Below are 17,539 nucleotides of genomic sequence, written 5' to 3'. Positions count from 1 at the left end.
TTTTTGTCCAGGCGATTTTACAAGCAGTCACTGTTTATTGTGCACCTCATAGGTACGTCTGGAGTGGCCAACTGACCTAGCTGTTAATCCAATGGATAACTCACTGTATGTCCTGGAGAACAATGTCATTTTGAGAATCACGGAGAACCACCAGGTTAGCATCATTGCTGGCCGTCCAATGCACTGCCAAGTTCCTGGCATAGACTACTCACTCAGCAAACTGGCCATTCATTCTGCCCTTGAGTCGGCCAGTGCCATCGCCATCTCACACACTGGAATCCTCTACATCAGCGAAACGGACGAGAAGAAAATTAACAGGCTTCGCCAGGTCACCACTAATGGTGAGATTTGCCTTCTAGCTGGGGCAGCTTCTGACTGTGACTGCAAAAATGATGTCAACTGTAATTGCTACGCTGGTGATGACGGTTATGCTACTGATGCCATCTTAAACACTCCATCTTCCTTAGCTGTGGCCCCAGATGGCACCATTTACATAGCAGATCTCGGAAATATACGCATCAGGGCTGTCAGCAAAAACAAGCCTGTTCTGAACGCATTCAACCAATATGAAATTGCATCTCCAGGAGAGCAGGAACTGTATGTCTTCAACATTGATGGGATCCACCAGTACACCCTCAGCCTTGTTACAGGAGAATATTTGTACAACTTCACCTATAGTGCCGATAATGATGTGACTGAGGTGATTGACAACAATGGGAACTCTCTCAAGATTCGGCGGGATACCAATGGAGCACCACGTCATTTTCTAATGCCTGACAATCAAATTGTGACTCTTGCTGTTGGCACAAACAGTGGTCTTAAAGTAGTATCAACCCAGACCTTGGAACTTGGGTTAATGACGTATCATGGGAACAGTGGTCTCTTGGCAACAAAAAGTGATGAGACAGGATGGACGACCTTTTATGAGTAAGACCATTTTCTTAATCACATTGCATGAGCATTGTTTGTCCAGGTGGTGAAACGTGTAGGGTTTCCTCATGGAACGTGACTGAACAGGGCAAAGGCAGATCTAAACACACATTGACCCCCAACTCAGACTGACTGCTAGTTTTGTACACATTTTCTTATTTGGCATAATCTGTTCAAAATGTTTCCTCGAGGTGCAAATCTAGCAAAGCCAACGGAGGAAGCAGGAAATAGGTAAGAGAAGAATGAGGTAAGAACTGCAAGGCAGGAAGTTATATAAGGTGGAAAGGTCCTGTCCTGTGAATTAATTTATTGGCTGGATCCTTTCCTTTTCAAGGATGAAAAAAAAACTGCCTTTCCATTAATTGCATTATACTGTAAAACATCTCACTATGAGCATGACGATGTATCTTTATCATGAAGTCTAAAGCTTGCTTTAAAGTATATTCTGTTATAAATTTCAGTGCAGCACAAATGTGCAGGATGATGTTGTGTGGTCTTTACACATGGTTTGCAGAAAAAATGGCACTGGAATGGTTCCAGTAACCTTGCCAATGTTACAGATGCCCTTCCTAGAAAGTGATGTACAGTAGTGCTCAGCAGCCTGAAATTCACATACAGTTTATGGGCTTTTGAATGCATGGATTTGTATAGCAACTAGCTGAACGTGACCCAAATTTGTTGACCTTGTCTAGCAGGACAGAGAATATTTATTTCCTGTACTTGCTCTGCCTAACTCATATCCTAATAGATTATGGCTACACCCCACTAAGTTTCCTCTCTCCGAGGATTTCAATATTGCCTTTCCTTTTGGAACTCAAATGACAAGTATTGCTGTTCAAATGTCAGGATATTGGGCCCCTGCGCCATATGGGCAGATAAAGCATTGATTAATGTTACTGATTGCTTGCTGCTGAGATTGGTGAGGAAATTGGATCCCAAGATTTCTGGGGGAAATGCAATGTGATTTGTATATAATTTGTGGAGAGCTCAGAACTATATTCATGTTAGGAGCTGATAGAATAGAAGACAAAAAAAAAACCCTTTAGGAACTTTTAGAGTAGAAGACAAAAAGAAATCCTATTTAACTACAACAGATAACTGATAAAGTGCTGGGCATTTAAAAAAACTTCAGCAAAACCGGAATATACCTATTAAGTTATTGTCTTTACAATTGTTCTCAGACACATAGTAATAAGAATGGACCATCACATTTTTTTCAAGGAAGTGACATTCTGCAAACAGCTGATGAATAAAAATACCATTTTGTAGAAAGATCTTTATACATGTCAGATTTGAGGAGTATATCTCCCCTCAGAGCTCATCATCCCATGCTGGCTATGGCTGGTGGTAATTGAAGTCCAACAATACCTGGAGGATTTCAAATGCCCCACCATTAACATGGTTGGTTATGACTGGAATATGAACTCACCATGTGATGCCTGTGTTTTCTGTTTATGTTGCTTGTGTTGAGTTTTCACTCACACACAACAGTACTTTTGAGAAGGCACACTAACTTGCCTTTTAAAATGGGGTAGGCCTGATAACTAGCTATCTGGAAAGCTCAGTGACTTAGGTATCTGACTGTGGAGCTAAAGGTTGTGAATTCAGTTCCTCACAGAGCCTCTCAGAAGGGCCAGCCTGTGTAGCCCTGGGCGAAGTTGCACAGTCTGAGGGTGCCCCCAGAAGAAGGGAAGGGTAAACCACTTCTAAGTACTCTCTACCTGGAAAACCCTGAAAAGATCAGCATATGTCTGAATTGACTTGATGGCACACAATTATTCCTCTTGGGGAACAATCCATCCGCACTGTTTGAAATGGTGCAGAGCGTAGACATTCAAGATACCAATCAGAGCTAGGTACCAATAGGTTAAAACTGGGAAATTGGTATTGGAGGTTCTATATGATAGTAGGATGATGGGGTGTAAGGTTGGGGAGAGAGAGAGAGAGAGAGCATCACCTGATCCTAGCCTTAAGCACTAATTAACAGACTGCCTAGGGTTGCTTTTTGTTGTTGTTTTGTTGTAGGAAAGACAAGTTACAGATTTATGTCAAAAACGTTACAGGCTTCTGTGTTACATTTGGCCTGGTTTGGACATTTAATGTATATACCCATACCAATTGAATACAATTCAAGGACATAAATAACCATATGGCAAGTATGATTGGGAAAAACCCACATTTTCTAAGGGGGTTGATTTAAAAAAAGAAAGAAAGAAAGAACGATGTTCAATCAATTAAATAGGAACACACTGCCATCTCCTGGTTGTTTCATAGGATTACTCCTCATGATCAGGTATGCCTCCTTTCCTAGATCCTACTGATAAAGCTGGATTATTATTTGCCAGATCAGGACATGGGTAATCACCCCATAAATTTTTGTTTGCATGGATAGCTTACAATCATCTTGCAAGAGTCATCATTTAGTACATCACGGAACAGTGGTATGAACAGTAAATTACATTCTTAACAGAGAGGAATCCATACCCTACGGTTTACTCTGTTGGTTTATTTTCATTCTTCAGCTTCATTAGTGGAGGCATAGATATATAATGAGGTGGGTCATTACTTATCTAGTTACAATCCCAAACAAGTTTTGTGAATTACCATAGTTATTGAATACACTGATTTATGTGAGATCAATGTATTCGCGAAGACTTTCATGGCCAGGATATAATGGTTGTTGTGGGTTTTTCGGGCTCTTTGGCCATGTTCTGAATGTTCTTCTTCCTAACATTTCGCCAGTCTCTGTGGCTGGCATCTTCAGAGCACAGAGTGGTGTCCTCTGAAGATGCTGGCCACAGAGACTGGTGAAACATTAGGAAGAGCAACCTTCAGAACAAGCCAAAGAGCCTGAAAAACCCACAACAAGCTATATGTGAGATGACTTTGAGGGCACACTATTGAAAGGACTACAGTACAGCAGTCACATTAGATACCATGCAGACGGAGGTGCTGCTGTGTCCTGCAAGAAGTCAAGCGCTGGATGAGACAATGTATTCAGTTAGGACTGGGTGGGTAGGATGGCATGAAATATTGCCTGTTTCCACATTGAATTAGACCAGATGAAGTGTGTTAAGTAGCCCAGATATATCATGTACCTTCTTCCACCCCTTCAGTATTTTCTTTTTAAGTTCCATCTGCCAAAGTGCTGGCAAATCCCACCAGAGAGTAAACAGCCTCTCTCTCTCTCTCTCTCTCTCTCTCTCTCTCTCTCTCTCTCTCTCTCTCTCTCTCTCTCTCTCTCTCATTCATTCATTCATTCATTCATTCATTCATTCATTCATTCATTCATTCTCACACTGTAAGGTTCTGAAGAAAAACATTGTAGACAGGCAAAACCATGCATAAGGGATACCCAAAGCAATCAAATATGCTAAAAGTAATTTGTGCAACCTGAAATAGAATTTCAGGAAAGTCTAATTCCTATAGTTGATATGCTAGTGGGAAGTATTCAAAAAGCAATAAGTAAGCAAAGCATACAGGGAGACTGTCAGAGGTTGGTCAATCTAGTATATGTAGGCTGGCTGTAGCTCTCCTGAGTGGCAGGGAGAGGTTCCTTATAGCCCTTCTGGGAGGTGCTTGAGCACTGAACCTAGGAGAGACCTTCTGCCTGTCTACCATTCAGGTACAGGCCTTCCAAAAGTTGTGATAATACATTACATATTTTAGAAGCAAACGCCATATACCCATGTTGTTGCTGTGAGCTTTCAAGTGAGAGCATCCCTAACATGGCCTTCAAGGAAAGTGAGATATTTAGAGAGTGATTTTACCAGCTCCATACCTTGAGTGCGTTTCTGTGGGCTGATGGGGACATTCAACCCACACCTCCTGAGTCCTGGTCCATTATTCTGTCCACTACACCAAACTGGATATGCCACATACTTACTGGAACTAATAATAATAATTGTGTCTGGTCAAGTCGACTCTGACTTATGGTGGCCCTTTCTAGGATTTTCTCGGTATCAAGTATTGGCTTACCATCCCCTTCTTCTAGGAGGAACCCTGGGTCTCTGGAACTTGCCCGAGGCTACATATAGGCAAAAGGCAACTCCATGTTCCCTTTCCTTCCTTTCCTCTAGTTAATACACCTCAATTAAGGGCATTTCCTGAACATTAATAGTTCTCCAATGTTTCTGAGATGCTTCTGCCAGCAACTCACCGGTTCTTAAGAAGGGTATCTCCATAATAATCATTATTTACTAAACATATTTGCTGAGGCCTGTTTCCTAAGTCCATGGAATAATTTGGTCATATTATTTACTCGGCATCCCAGTGCAATCTAGTCAAGGGGACTCTTGTCCCAGCTGAAGAGAAATGTGTTTCCAAGCCACAGTTGTCATGCCCTCTGTCCTGCTTAGCCTGCTGCTTACTTGTCTTCCTGGACACTACTATATCACTATGTCTAGATGGTAAGGGTCATATACAATGGGATAATTTGCCCGTTTTAGCAATTACTGCCTCATTAGGATATTGCTCTTCCCCTTCTTGCCTGTGGGGGGGGGGGAAACCCTGATAACACAAATACTCTGTTGCCCCAGAACTGCTGATCCAGAGCTTTCAGAAAAATGATCAAAGCAATTTGCACCAGATGACATCTTTCTTCTGCCAAATGAAGTAATTATTACCATATCCATAATTTTAAATTGCTTTATTAAATCCACTTGTGCCATGAGAGACGACATTAATATCTCTATTCCCTGAACAATAATCAGCATTTTCTGTGCTTCCCAAACAGATGCCACCCACTTCTTTCCCCAGTTCTTTCTATAAAGCTTCCCCTTCTGTTAAAATGACATTGCTCATTTCTGAACCCCTTCATCTCCCCTGCTCTTAGATAGGGTGGGCTGAGGGCAGAGGCTATTTATTGAAGGTGGGTTCAATAACCACAATATTTTAAATAAAATGAAATAAACATATTTTACAAGTGAAAGAAGAAACCAGAATTGGCCCCCTACATGCTCTGATTATAATAGCTTGCAATTCCCACACTCCATCACATTATTAAGCCTGGCTTTTTGCAGCAGCTTTTTTACTCAAAGCGTGTGTCTCTGTAGCCAAAGTCTAGTTGCAAAACAATGGTTATTAAGCACCATTAACTCATTGCTTTGTACATTTGGGGACACATGCCACAGGATATTGTTGAGGCAGTGGAATTGTACTTCAAAGAAATGCACTAGTTTACAGGAGGTGAGGAATAGACACAAGCCTCTTTTGATGGCAGAAATCTCCTCTTGCTGACAAGCCGCCTAGAGTGGTCTTAATTGACTAGATAGGCGGGATATAAATAAAATAAATAAATAAAATAAATAAAATAGAAAGGCCCTTGTACTGGCTGGACTCCCTTCCCCTGCCTGATCCCAGAGATCTGCCAGCAGAACTGCTGTACTGAAAAAGAGCCAGAAGGAAGGTGGGAAAGGGCTGGAACAGGGAGGAACCCATCTAGATTCAAACCTTATTGGGACTGTGTACCTGGCCACAATGCTGGCACACAGAATCCAAACTGTACCACAATGGGAGCAATTTGGATCTAGCACAACTAATCTCCTGTCACTTCAGCTGGCCTTCAGTTATTTTCCCTTCTTAGGCACTGACTGTTTGGAGGAACTTACTGACAGTCAGAGCTGTTCAACAATGGGCGGGACTACCTTAGCAAGCAGCGGACTCAGCTTCATGGGAGGTTGCCAAACAGCCCATGAAACCTCCCATGCCATTCAAAACTTGGAAAACTTGGGTTCAGTATTTCTAGTTAACACCAGGGGTGGGGGTAGGGGAATGGGAGAAATCTGTTTAGTAAACAGCAGCAAAAAAAGAGAGTTATGATTATACTTCGTAAAGAGCTTGACAGAATATCCAGATACTGTGTGATGCTGAGTAGAAGGGAACACTCCCAGAGGTATGCTATGTATATATTTCTGGTCCTTTGTTTATAATTTCTTCTGGTGTATGAAGCTAACCATGCATTGTCTCTATCTTCTGGTACACCCTTCCTGAATTTGATCACTGAAAACATGTGTCCTCTTACTGATCTTAAGTGAAATTACTTGCTTTTGCTACTTTTCCAGCTCATCATCATTTTTATTTCAGCATGGATGCATGGGAGGTAAAAGAGAAAGAGAGATGTAGGTCTTTTTTTTAAAAAAAAGCCATGTAATGAAACTTCGTTCTTGCATCTTGTAGTTATGACCATGAGGGACGCCTGACCAATGTAACTCGCCCTACTGGTGTAGTAACCAGCCTTCATCGTGAAATGGAAAAGTCTATTACTATCGATATTGAAAATTCCAACCGAGACGATGATGTCACAGTAATCACCAACCTCTCATCTGTGGAAGCATCCTATACTGTTGTTCAAGGTACAGGAGCACACTTCTCAAACACCCGCGTATGAGCAAAACAATGCCAGCGTGCAAATATAGCATATTTCTAGCATTCATAGTAGTGTGCGGTCTATGATCACCTAATATTTATTATCACTTGTTAGTTCAGGAAAGTCCCTGTTATCACCACTACCATCCACACATGGAGCTTGAATATTATATGTTGTGTGCTGGTGCTGGGGTCACTAGGTCGGCCATATCCCATTTCAGTGCTAAAACCTGAGATCAGGTGGTGGGTCTTTGTTATGCCACATTGAGGGGACTGAAAAGGGGTGGGGCTGTGCATTTTATCCTGAGCTTTGCAGTGCCGTTGCAAGGGCTTGTGGAACAAGAAGCCTCATTAGTTGTGATGCTGCTGCTCCACTCTCAGCTTGTACTGGAACCTCAGTGCTGGCATGCCAAAAGGGCAGTGGCAGGGGAAGGTGACTGGTTAGATAGCCAGTAGATGCATGTGCTTGGACCAAATAGCTTTAGGTACTGAACCAGCGAGCCATGATGGCCATTAGGAATGAAGGGAGATCAGTATCCAGGGAAACTTTCTGTGATTTCGGCCAGTGACCTGAAATCTGGCAATCATATAGATGATGCAGATCCATCTGTTCAACACTACAGGAACTGTTCATCACACTTGTGAGTTTTCTTTTAGACCTGGCTTTGTAGGCCTCTGAACGTCTGGTCTTTGTGTTCATAGTACCCACCTTCCTAGTACAGTATTCAGTTTCAGCTGTGATGGTGGTGGAATGAATTGCTGGTCTCTTACACAAAACCATTTTTTTTTATTATTTGATTTCTAAATAGTTTTTAGTACTATGCAATCTAAGAATCATGCTTGTTTTAAATGCAAGGATAGAGATGTGGAGCTTCATTCTTCTGGACTGTAGAATGTAAACTGAAGAAATCCCCTGCTGGTGTTTCAGAAACTGAGCCACATCTTACATTCTGGCTGAAATATATGCCTCATACTTGATGCTAACCTCAGCATTAGTTCAACTTGCAGCTGAAGCTGTTATCTTGAAGCAGACCTGTATCCCTTCAAAGCTGCTGGAGCCAATTCTCAACACATGCCACTCACCTGCCTTAAATGCTAACCCTGAAACACACTGTCTTGTTCTTCAAGGATGCTCACATCTTTATTTCATTTGTCTGAAGCAGACATTGTACCTCACTGTGTCCCATCTTGGAACCCCTGATTGAGAGAAAAGCAAGGGTTAAATGAAAACAAATTAATCAGGCCTCTGCTGAAAAATATTGTTTTCACCCAAATGAGATTTTTGGCTTGACTGAAGGATCTGTGGCCAAAACTTGACATCATCATTCCAACTAAGATTGTGATAATTCTGAAAATGACCTTCCTTTTTATCACATTCCTACTCATTCCTCTGCATCCTGGTGGTATGATTTTGAATGAGAAATATCATAGAATCATAGAAAAGTGAAGTTGGAAGGGGCCTACAAGGCCATTAAGTCCAACTCCCTGCTCAAGGAAGGAATATAATCAAAGCATGTCTGCCAGGTGATTATCTTTCTTTCTGAATGCCTCCAGTGTTGGAGCACTCACCAACTCCCGAGGTACAGTGGTACCTTGCTAGAAGACGCCCCCGCTGTATGATGAATCCACAGGACGGTGACTTTTTTTCGATCGCTATAGCGATGGCAAAATGATGTTTCCTATGGGGTATTTTCTCTTGATGTCTATTAGGTCTGTGCTTTGCGAACTGTTTGTTCGCAACACAACAATGTTTTCCGGCTCCGCACAATGGGTGCCCAATGTTTTCCAGACCCATGCTTCACAGGGCAGCCATTTTAACAGCTGATCGGTGCTTGGAAAATGGCTTCCTCTATGGGCGATCTTCCCTGGACGACGAGGTAATTTCCCCATTAGAACACATTAAATGGGTTTCAATGCATTCCAATGGGAAAACTGTTTTCACGGGACGATGTTTTTGCTTAACAGCGATTTCAGGGGAATGGATTATTGTTGTGGTGCGGGGCACCACTGTAATTGGTTCCACTGTCATACTGCTATAACTGTTAGGAAGTTTTTCCTGATATTCAACCGAAATCTGGCTTCCTTTGACTTGAGCCCATTGTTGTGTGTCCTGCACTCTGGGATGATAGAGAACATATCCTGTCCCTCCTCTTTATGACAGCCTTTCAAATATTTGAAAAGTGCTATCATATCACCCCTCAGTCTTCTTTTCTCAAGGCTAAACATGGCCAGTTCTTTCCTCATAAGGCTTGGTTTCCAGCCCCCTGATCATCCTTGTCGCCCTCCTTTGAACTTGTTCCAAATAATCTGCTCTCTTTCAATGGGAGGGTCCCTTTCTGGAGATCCTTGCTTCAATTGAGAAGTCAGCCTGAGTGTCAGACAGACGACGTCTGTTGACCAAGCAACGGCTCAGTGCTTCATGAAAAATGGCAGGCTCCTCATGTGGAACCTGTATGCCTGGCATAGCTCAGTTGCATTCCTCTCTGGAACCAGATCTCATATACTGTAGTTTAACTTTCTTTCAACCACACATGGGTGTTCAGCATTTATACTCAATGTGCTCTAAAGAGACCCTAGGAGAAGAATGGTACATTAGTTCTTTGTGAGTAATTACTGTTTTCAAAGTATTACTTGATATTAGCATGTACAAAAGCATCCATCTTCAGGTTCACCATCAGGCCGGACTTCTTTAAAAAAAGTAACATACTGCAGCCCTCTTCTGCCGCAAAGGAGAGCTAGCTGAGGTACCAGAGGCCCAAATCAACAGTGTCTTATTCCATGTCAGAAAATCAAGACATTCAACATGCTCTGATCTTCTTTGCTCTTGATCGCAAACCCCTTTCAAATAGACATTTAGGAAACCATGGCTTGGGACTTCCAGGCCTTGCTATAATACAATTGACATATGTTATAAATTTCATTCTTTCTCCTCTCTAAAAGACAGCATTAGCTTTTTAACCTTCACACTGAAGAAATTATTCTACTCAGTTCCCAGTCAAATATTTCTTCCATGGTAATTCCGGTTCTCTCCTGGTGTTTCCTACTCCTAATTCTGAAACAATGGCAGGAGTCTCCGACCTGCATTTGAGAAGCAGCAACATTCTCCTTTCTCCATGCTGATTTAGGTAGGCATCCGTTTACAACATCCAGCCTTGCAATTTCCCCTCATATAGTTACCTGATTTCTAGTTAAAACAAATAAATATGCAGGTGCTAGAGACTCAAATTCAGCTGGCATTCCTGGCATTTTCTCTAACATAAGATGGAAAATAAAAGCTATAGCTACTAGCTATGCCTTTAAAGCATTGTCTAATTTGACCCTTGACCTGTGCTGTGAACTGACAAAGACAGCCTTTGCTACATGCTAAAGGGCATTCCAAAAGAGGACATTTCACATAGAAGTATTCTGCTTTCTCCAGAGATATTACTCATCTGCTGTACTGGAGGATGACTACTTCATCTCGTGCACTGATATGTGTAAAGCATTATATCTTGAATATACTGTATAAGTTAGTTCTGATGCAACATTCTGCAGAGTGGTTCTAAATAACCTTTTCTTCTGGACTTAACTCTTTGCCTTTGACCTGTTTGCCTCTCGTCTGAGATTAAGAATCTGGGCTGTCAAAATACCATCTTGCTTATATCATTGAGAGAAGCATATAGGCTTGGACCATCCTGCTTTCTCAAGTTAAGAATAGAAATGTATGCCATAGCCTGCGGTTAATGTGAGATTTCCGAAAGTGATCTCATACTGCAAAGAGCAATGACACTCTTAACAAAGCCACAGCTAAAGAAATTCTGTAGAGGATGTTTTTTTAATTAAGTGGCAATGTCGTTGAAAACAAACACTGTCATAGGACAACAGCTTCCCGGCATATAAGTGTCAACATTTATGGACTACTTTCCTCGGTTCTGATTGTTTTATTTCCCTGCTACCAGATGATTAATTATGTAGATATTTTCCTTCTGACAAAAGGATAGTGGTCCTTTCATGGCAGCGGCTTGCTGTGCTGTCTTGCTGCTGAAACTCCTTTTTCAAATTGTTCTAGAGAACGGATTTGGTTGCATCAGCCAGGCAAGGCTATAACAGAGTCATAAATGTAAAGTTTTATTTTTGTAACTTCTGTCAATCAGTAAAAGGCCAGCTGTCTGGTTGGCTAGTAATAGTTCTTCAAGGCAGAATGAGGAATGACATCCACACAATAGATTGTGTCTGACAGCTCATTCTGTGTGAGCATCAAGCTTTAGGGACTGAGACCTAATCTATAATTGTGCCATATATCTGCTAAGGCAGCACTGAAACTTATGTAGAAAGAAAAGATAGGCTTACTGATCTCTAAGAAAAAGCCAGCTTTCATTTTCCGTTTCCCCCCTTGCATTTTGAAATCGAAAAGACTTCTTGTTGGCCCAGCATTTCAATTAAAATCATTTTTCCTCCAAGTTTCTCTCAAATTATGTATGTATCCACAAATATTGATGATATTTGCTTTAAAAAAATCAATATGCATTTTTATTTACAATTAAGGAGCAACTGGGAAACAGAATTCTAATAAACTGAAGTATCTCTCTAGGCTTCAGATATTTAATAGGTACAGTTCTTTACATAAATCAATAACATCTCAGATATCCACCTTACCGTGACACAAGCGGTAATTGCTGGGAAACATCATTTGAAATCTGCAAAAACACCATGAAAATTTAGTAGATTAGGTAATATGTTTTCTTTATGACTAATGCATTAAGTAATTTCCCCCCAATTATTGCTCTAGATCAAGTGAGGAACAGCTATCAACTCTGCAATAATGGCACTTTGAGGGTGATGTATGCCAATGGAATGAGTATTAGCTTCCACAGTGAGCCGCATGTCCTTGCTGGTACTGTGACCCCAACAATAGGTCGATGCAACATTTCACTGCCAATGGAAAATGGCTTAAATTCAATAGAATGGCGCCTCAGAAAGGAACAGATTAAAGGAAAAGTTACTGTGTTTGGAAGAAAACTCAGGGTAAGTATAACACACTGCTGTTTTTTTTTCCGGCCAATGCCCTATATTATTTTCACATGTGAATATGTGTTTGTTTGTCTGTCAGAACTGAAAGAGCTCTGCAGGATATTAGGGCTACCTATGAATAGATCCATGCTTCAAACATAGGACTGCCACAGACATACAGTATATGAAATTAGAGATAGAAAGTTAAATTTAAAGGCCAAAGAGGTATGTGGCTAGGAATGCTGCTTTTATCCCAGGGTCCATTCATGTTGATGTTAGTGCCCATAAGTGTCTTATTTTAATCCTCCATGTGGCAAAGTTACTCTTTAGCTATACCAAGAGCTCCTCCTGACCCACGTTGGGTGGGGGGACCTTAACCTGTCACTTCAGACCAAGGCCTAACCCACTGCTAAGACCATGGACAATCCCTGGTTATATGTGTTTTTAAAGAAAATTAGCCAGTATGGAACTATGTTTGGCATGTGTGTGCATTTTCTGGAGTCTAACATTTCAAAGCAGTTTACAAAATATTGAAATGATACAGCCTTATTGAAAGGTAATGAACATATAAAATACTATCAAGTTAAACATTTAAGAAAGCCTGGCCATTTTTTTAAAAAAAAGACTGAAAAGGTAACACAGACAATCTTACTTGAGAAGCACTTTCCAAAACCAGGTAGTGCAACACAGATTCTTTATCCCAGGTCAGTTTCACACTCAGTTTGTGAGTAGTTACTTCTGCTACAATCCCAGCAGGGTGGAAAACAGCATGGGCAAGTCTTACAGTGCGTTTTGTTGTGTTGTTTTAACAAAACAGAGAGCTGTCTTTGAATAGTTCCTAGCTCTATCCTGCAGGAACTTCTATTGGTTTCACAGACTGGTATTTCCTTCTTGTTTTCCTTATTTAGTAACTGCAACTTTCAGTGCATGCTTGAATAATGGCTAGTGTTGCATCTCATAGGATTAGGTGGCAAATGCCACAAGGTGCCTATTTACAGACAAGCCGCAGTGTTTGTCCAAGAAGCAAGCTATGTGGTTTAGCAGTTGTCATCACAAATTTCCAATCATTCTGCATTCCAGAAATGCATAGTTTGAATCACACAAACCACCTTACCATATGGCCTGCAAAGAGGTATAAAGTATGGTCATGATCAAGAATCTATGAGGGGATACCAGAAATCTCTAAAAGAAGGAGTGTGCGATTTGACTGGGTTCTGCAGGACCTCAGGTTGTATAAATGAAACAGGACTCACTTGGGGGGGTGACTGGCTTGCTAGATGACATTAGGAATTAAATCCTGCATGTCTCATGCAGGCTGTGTAAGTGATCTGGGTAAAGTGCTATTCTATAGAAGCATCATGTTGATAACAATCATTCTAAGGGTTTATGGATATGTGTGAAATCAGTTCTACTCTCAACTAACAAGTAAGGCCCTAAAATAAATGGCTATAATCCTGGCTCTGAGTAGTAAAACCTTAATAAAGTCACTGGTGGTAATTAGCAGAAGTTAAACACACAAGTTGTAGAGTTGAATTCTTGCCAGACTTCATTGCACCATGTATATGCAAATCAAAACACAGCTTTATCTATCAACACCTCAGCATTTAATTGTCTTGTGTTAGTTCCTGTAACAGTAATCACATATCCATTTAGCTCTTTTAAATGAAAATCGCTATGAGATTATAGCAGGTTGAGTGGACTGAAAGTGCAATTTGAAAACAAGAGGGAAAGCATGGAATGCATTTGCATCTCATTTATTCTAATTCAGCTTTTTTTCCCTGTGAATAAAATAAAAGCAGCTGCACCAGAAAAAATATGGTAAAGGAAGAGACAGGAAGCATAATGCTCACCACTCAGGTCAGTTAGTGACACCTGGGTAAAGTGTCCACTCCTGGATGAGGATTAGAGATGAAGGCATGTGATTAATGGAGGTTATCTCAATAAATTTGTGTGATACTTTGCATTCTGGCTCCAGGTTTTGAGAAAATGCAGACTTTTTTTTAAGTGTTATTTGGACTTCTGCCAGTTGCTTACTGGAGTATGTGAAAAATTACCAAATAATTGTTTGAGGATTCTGATTTGCTGTCTCCCAGTCCTCCTGAACCAGAAGTTCTCCCCTAAACTTTGAAGTGTTGAACTATAACTCCTTTCACGCTCAGTGATCACAACCAGTAGTGAGGGACAATCCAACAACCTCTGGATTACCCATTCTTTCTGCAGAAGAAGGTGGGCAACCCATGGGCTGTGGACTACATGCATGTCCCCCCCTCAAGGTTTTTTCATCCTCATTCTGTTGCCCTGCTGATGCTGCTTCCAACGTTATGCCACTCATATTGGCAGAGTGGCTTCAAAAGCATAGCTACTGCTGACACCATCTTAGCAGTCCTGTTGCTTCCTCTTCCTGCTTCCTCAGTGTCATTAGTCTGGGGCTCTGTGAGGCAAGCGGGTATTCTGGCCTCACTTTTTAACAGAGAGCCACTGTGATTCCTGTCCAGCTATTGGCAGCAATTGTGACGGCATCCACAGCAGGGAAAGATACAGTATCCAAAAGTTTACAGGACAGCCAATGGGACTCCCAACCCAAAGATGTTTGCAGTTATTGCAATACTGTATAGGATGGCTTGCCACTGATGGAAAGAAAGAGCTGGGCTACATAGAAGATTCCCCCCCCCCTTCCTTTCGTTTGAACCCATGGCTGTTAACTATACAAGGAACTAACATTAAGATAATCAGGTGAGGCCTTTCTCTCAATCCTACCACCTTCACTTGTGCATCTGATGGGGACACAGGAAAGAGCCTTCTCTGTGGCTTCTCCCAGACTTTGGAACTCCCTCCCAAAGGACACCAAAATGGCCCCATCCTTGCTGTCCTCCCAAAAGCAGGCAAAGACCTTTCTTTTCAGGCAAGCCTTCCCTCAGGAATTAGCTACCTGTGTGTGATTTTGAGATAGATTATTGTGCATTACTGCTTTGACTGGATTTTAGTACTACTTATGTTTTCCACTGTGGGGGTTTCCATATCTCGGAGTGACATTTGCTTTCTCCCCCCCCCTTTAAATATTTATATACTTATTGTTCTTAGTTTTAATATTTTCTGTTAATGATATAACATGCCACTGTATACTCATTGTTTTCAACTTTAAATATTATCTTTCAATATTTTAAGCCACCTTGGGTCCTTTTTAAGGAGAAAGGTGGGGTAATAATTTGTTAAATGAATAAACAAAATAATTAAATACCATTGATAACAGCTCAAGGAAAGTCTGTAGCCCAGATCAGGAAGAAACTCAGGCTCAGCCATTAGAACTCATAAAGGAAAGGCTTTGACTGAGTGCACTCTATGCAAAGATTACAGGGAGTTGTGTTTCTGCCTCGTTCTGCTTATTGTACATAAAGTTCTGCTTCTCATTGATTAGGTAAAAACCGTAATTAAGACTTATGCTGTAATTTTGTTATGTAGATGAGTATTAATAGCTACTGAGAAAAATAAGTGATCAGCCAGAAACGATACGTGATACAGGCAAAGCACAGCAGACACCCCTGAAGACTTCTCTTTTTTTTAACTTAATATAATACAAGTAATGTTTGTGGGAAAAGTCAACAAGCACCCTTAGCAATTGTCTATTGTGCCTCATGGAAAAACTGGTATGAGTGTAGGAAGCAGAAGAAAAACAAAACAGCGTACTAGGTAATTTTAAGCCATGATATTAGTAATAATGTGATTCTTATTACCAGGGAGAGTAGGAGTTAGCTGCTTTGTTTGGTCTTCTTTGTAGTGAATATAACATGCCAATCATATTCTGTGATGGTTCTTGCTCTGTCATTAGAAAATGACATTTCAGAGCAGCTGCTGTGTGTTTTCTGAGTAATATTTGTGAGCTCATTTGAGTGAGCACTGCACATGCTGGGCAGAATCCTGTTTATTTATTTTATTTTATTTGTTCGATTTATATCCCGCCCATCTGGTATATTCTACCACTCTGGGCGGCTTACAGAATATCAAAAACAATTTTAAAAAACATAAAAACATAAGCGTACAACAATAACAAATAGTGCAGGAATAAATAAATAATAAATAGCAAAGCAAAGAAATCAGTAGTTGACAGGAGGGAAGGCCTGGATGTGCATCCATGTTTTCAGTTGGCATTTGAAAGTACCTAGTGTTGGGGCCTCGCGAATTTCCGGAGGAAGGTTGTTCCAAAGGCGAGGAGCCACCGCTGAGAAGGCCCGGCTTCATGTCTTTTCCCTCTGGTTCTCCCTCGGCGTCAGGCTCCTCAGCCTCACCTCCTGACTCATGCGGGTGATCCAAGTAGATCTTGGTGGAGCAGGCGCTCCACCAAGTATCAAGGTCCTAAACCATTTAGGGCCTTATAGGTAAGCATTAGAACTTAGACGTCAATGCAGAAATGGATGGGCAGCCAGTGCAGTTTGGCCAGAACAGGAGAGATATGTTAGTGTTTTCTCACTCTGGTGAGGAGTCTGGCCGCTGCATTCTGCACCACCTGAAGTTTCCGCATCAGCCTCAAAGGTAGCCTCACGTAGAGCGCGTTACAGTGGTCTAGTCTTGAGATTACGAGCGCATGTACCAAGGTAGTGAGTGCCCCCATGTCAAGGTAGGGTCGCAGCCGGGCAGTCCACCAAAGGTAGAAAAAGGCAGTGCGAACTACCGACACCACTTTGGTTTCCATGGTGAGCATCAGGTCCAGGTGTACCCCCAGGCTGCGAACCCCATTCTTAGCAGCCAGGGTCAGCCCCCCCAAATGTGAGAGAGCCACCCAGGCCACCAACCCCAAGGGTGCCCACCCTCAGAACTTCTGTCTTGTCTGGGTTCAGCCTCAGCCCATTTTCCTGCATCCACTGCAGTACGGACCCCAGGCAGCGCTGGAGGGACAGGACAGCATCACCTGCAGTTGGGAACTGAGTCTATACTAAGGGCAGTCTCACAGGTTGTTGCAAGAAATCGTAAGTGAAACAAGTGTTGGGCACTGGTGCACGCCCAGCCCTTTGTTAATTAGCTATAATTCACCAGCATGTTTTATGCAGTTTCACTGACTCCAAAGTAAAATCTTAAGTTTGATTCTGGTCACTGTTGTGCTGCTTTTTTTAAGCAAAAAAGACTTTTTTTCAATGTAAAAATTGAAATACTCCCAGTCCCAAACACGGCACAACAGTGTGCCTCAGCTGATTAACCTCTCTGTCTGTCCATTGGTCTCGTTACCTCTTGAATATGTGTGTATGCATGTGAGTGAGTGAGT

General features: G+C 41.6%; 1 protein-coding gene across 11 annotated transcripts in view; it reads left to right on the top strand.

The window, feature by feature from the left end:
• The window catches only part of TENM2 (teneurin transmembrane protein 2), a 1,058,578-nt gene that overhangs the window by 1,023,806 nt on the left and 17,233 nt on the right, over window positions 1-17,539 (top strand). For all 11 annotated transcript variants that reach the window (XM_078385828.1, XM_078385826.1, XM_078385824.1 and 8 more), the window contains 3 exons: window positions 53-927; window positions 7,108-7,283; window positions 12,065-12,300. In XM_078385828.1, coding sequence (XP_078241954.1) covers window positions 53-927; window positions 7,108-7,283; window positions 12,065-12,300 — 1,287 coding nt within the window. The remainder of the gene's footprint in view (window positions 1-52; window positions 928-7,107; window positions 7,284-12,064; window positions 12,301-17,539) is intronic.

Source organism: Pogona vitticeps, chromosome 2 (genome assembly GCF_051106095.1).
Source record: "Pogona vitticeps strain Pit_001003342236 chromosome 2, PviZW2.1, whole genome shotgun sequence".
Classification (NCBI taxonomy): Eukaryota; Metazoa; Chordata; class Lepidosauria; order Squamata; family Agamidae; genus Pogona; species Pogona vitticeps.
This window is presented reverse-complemented; position numbering and strand designations above follow the sequence as displayed.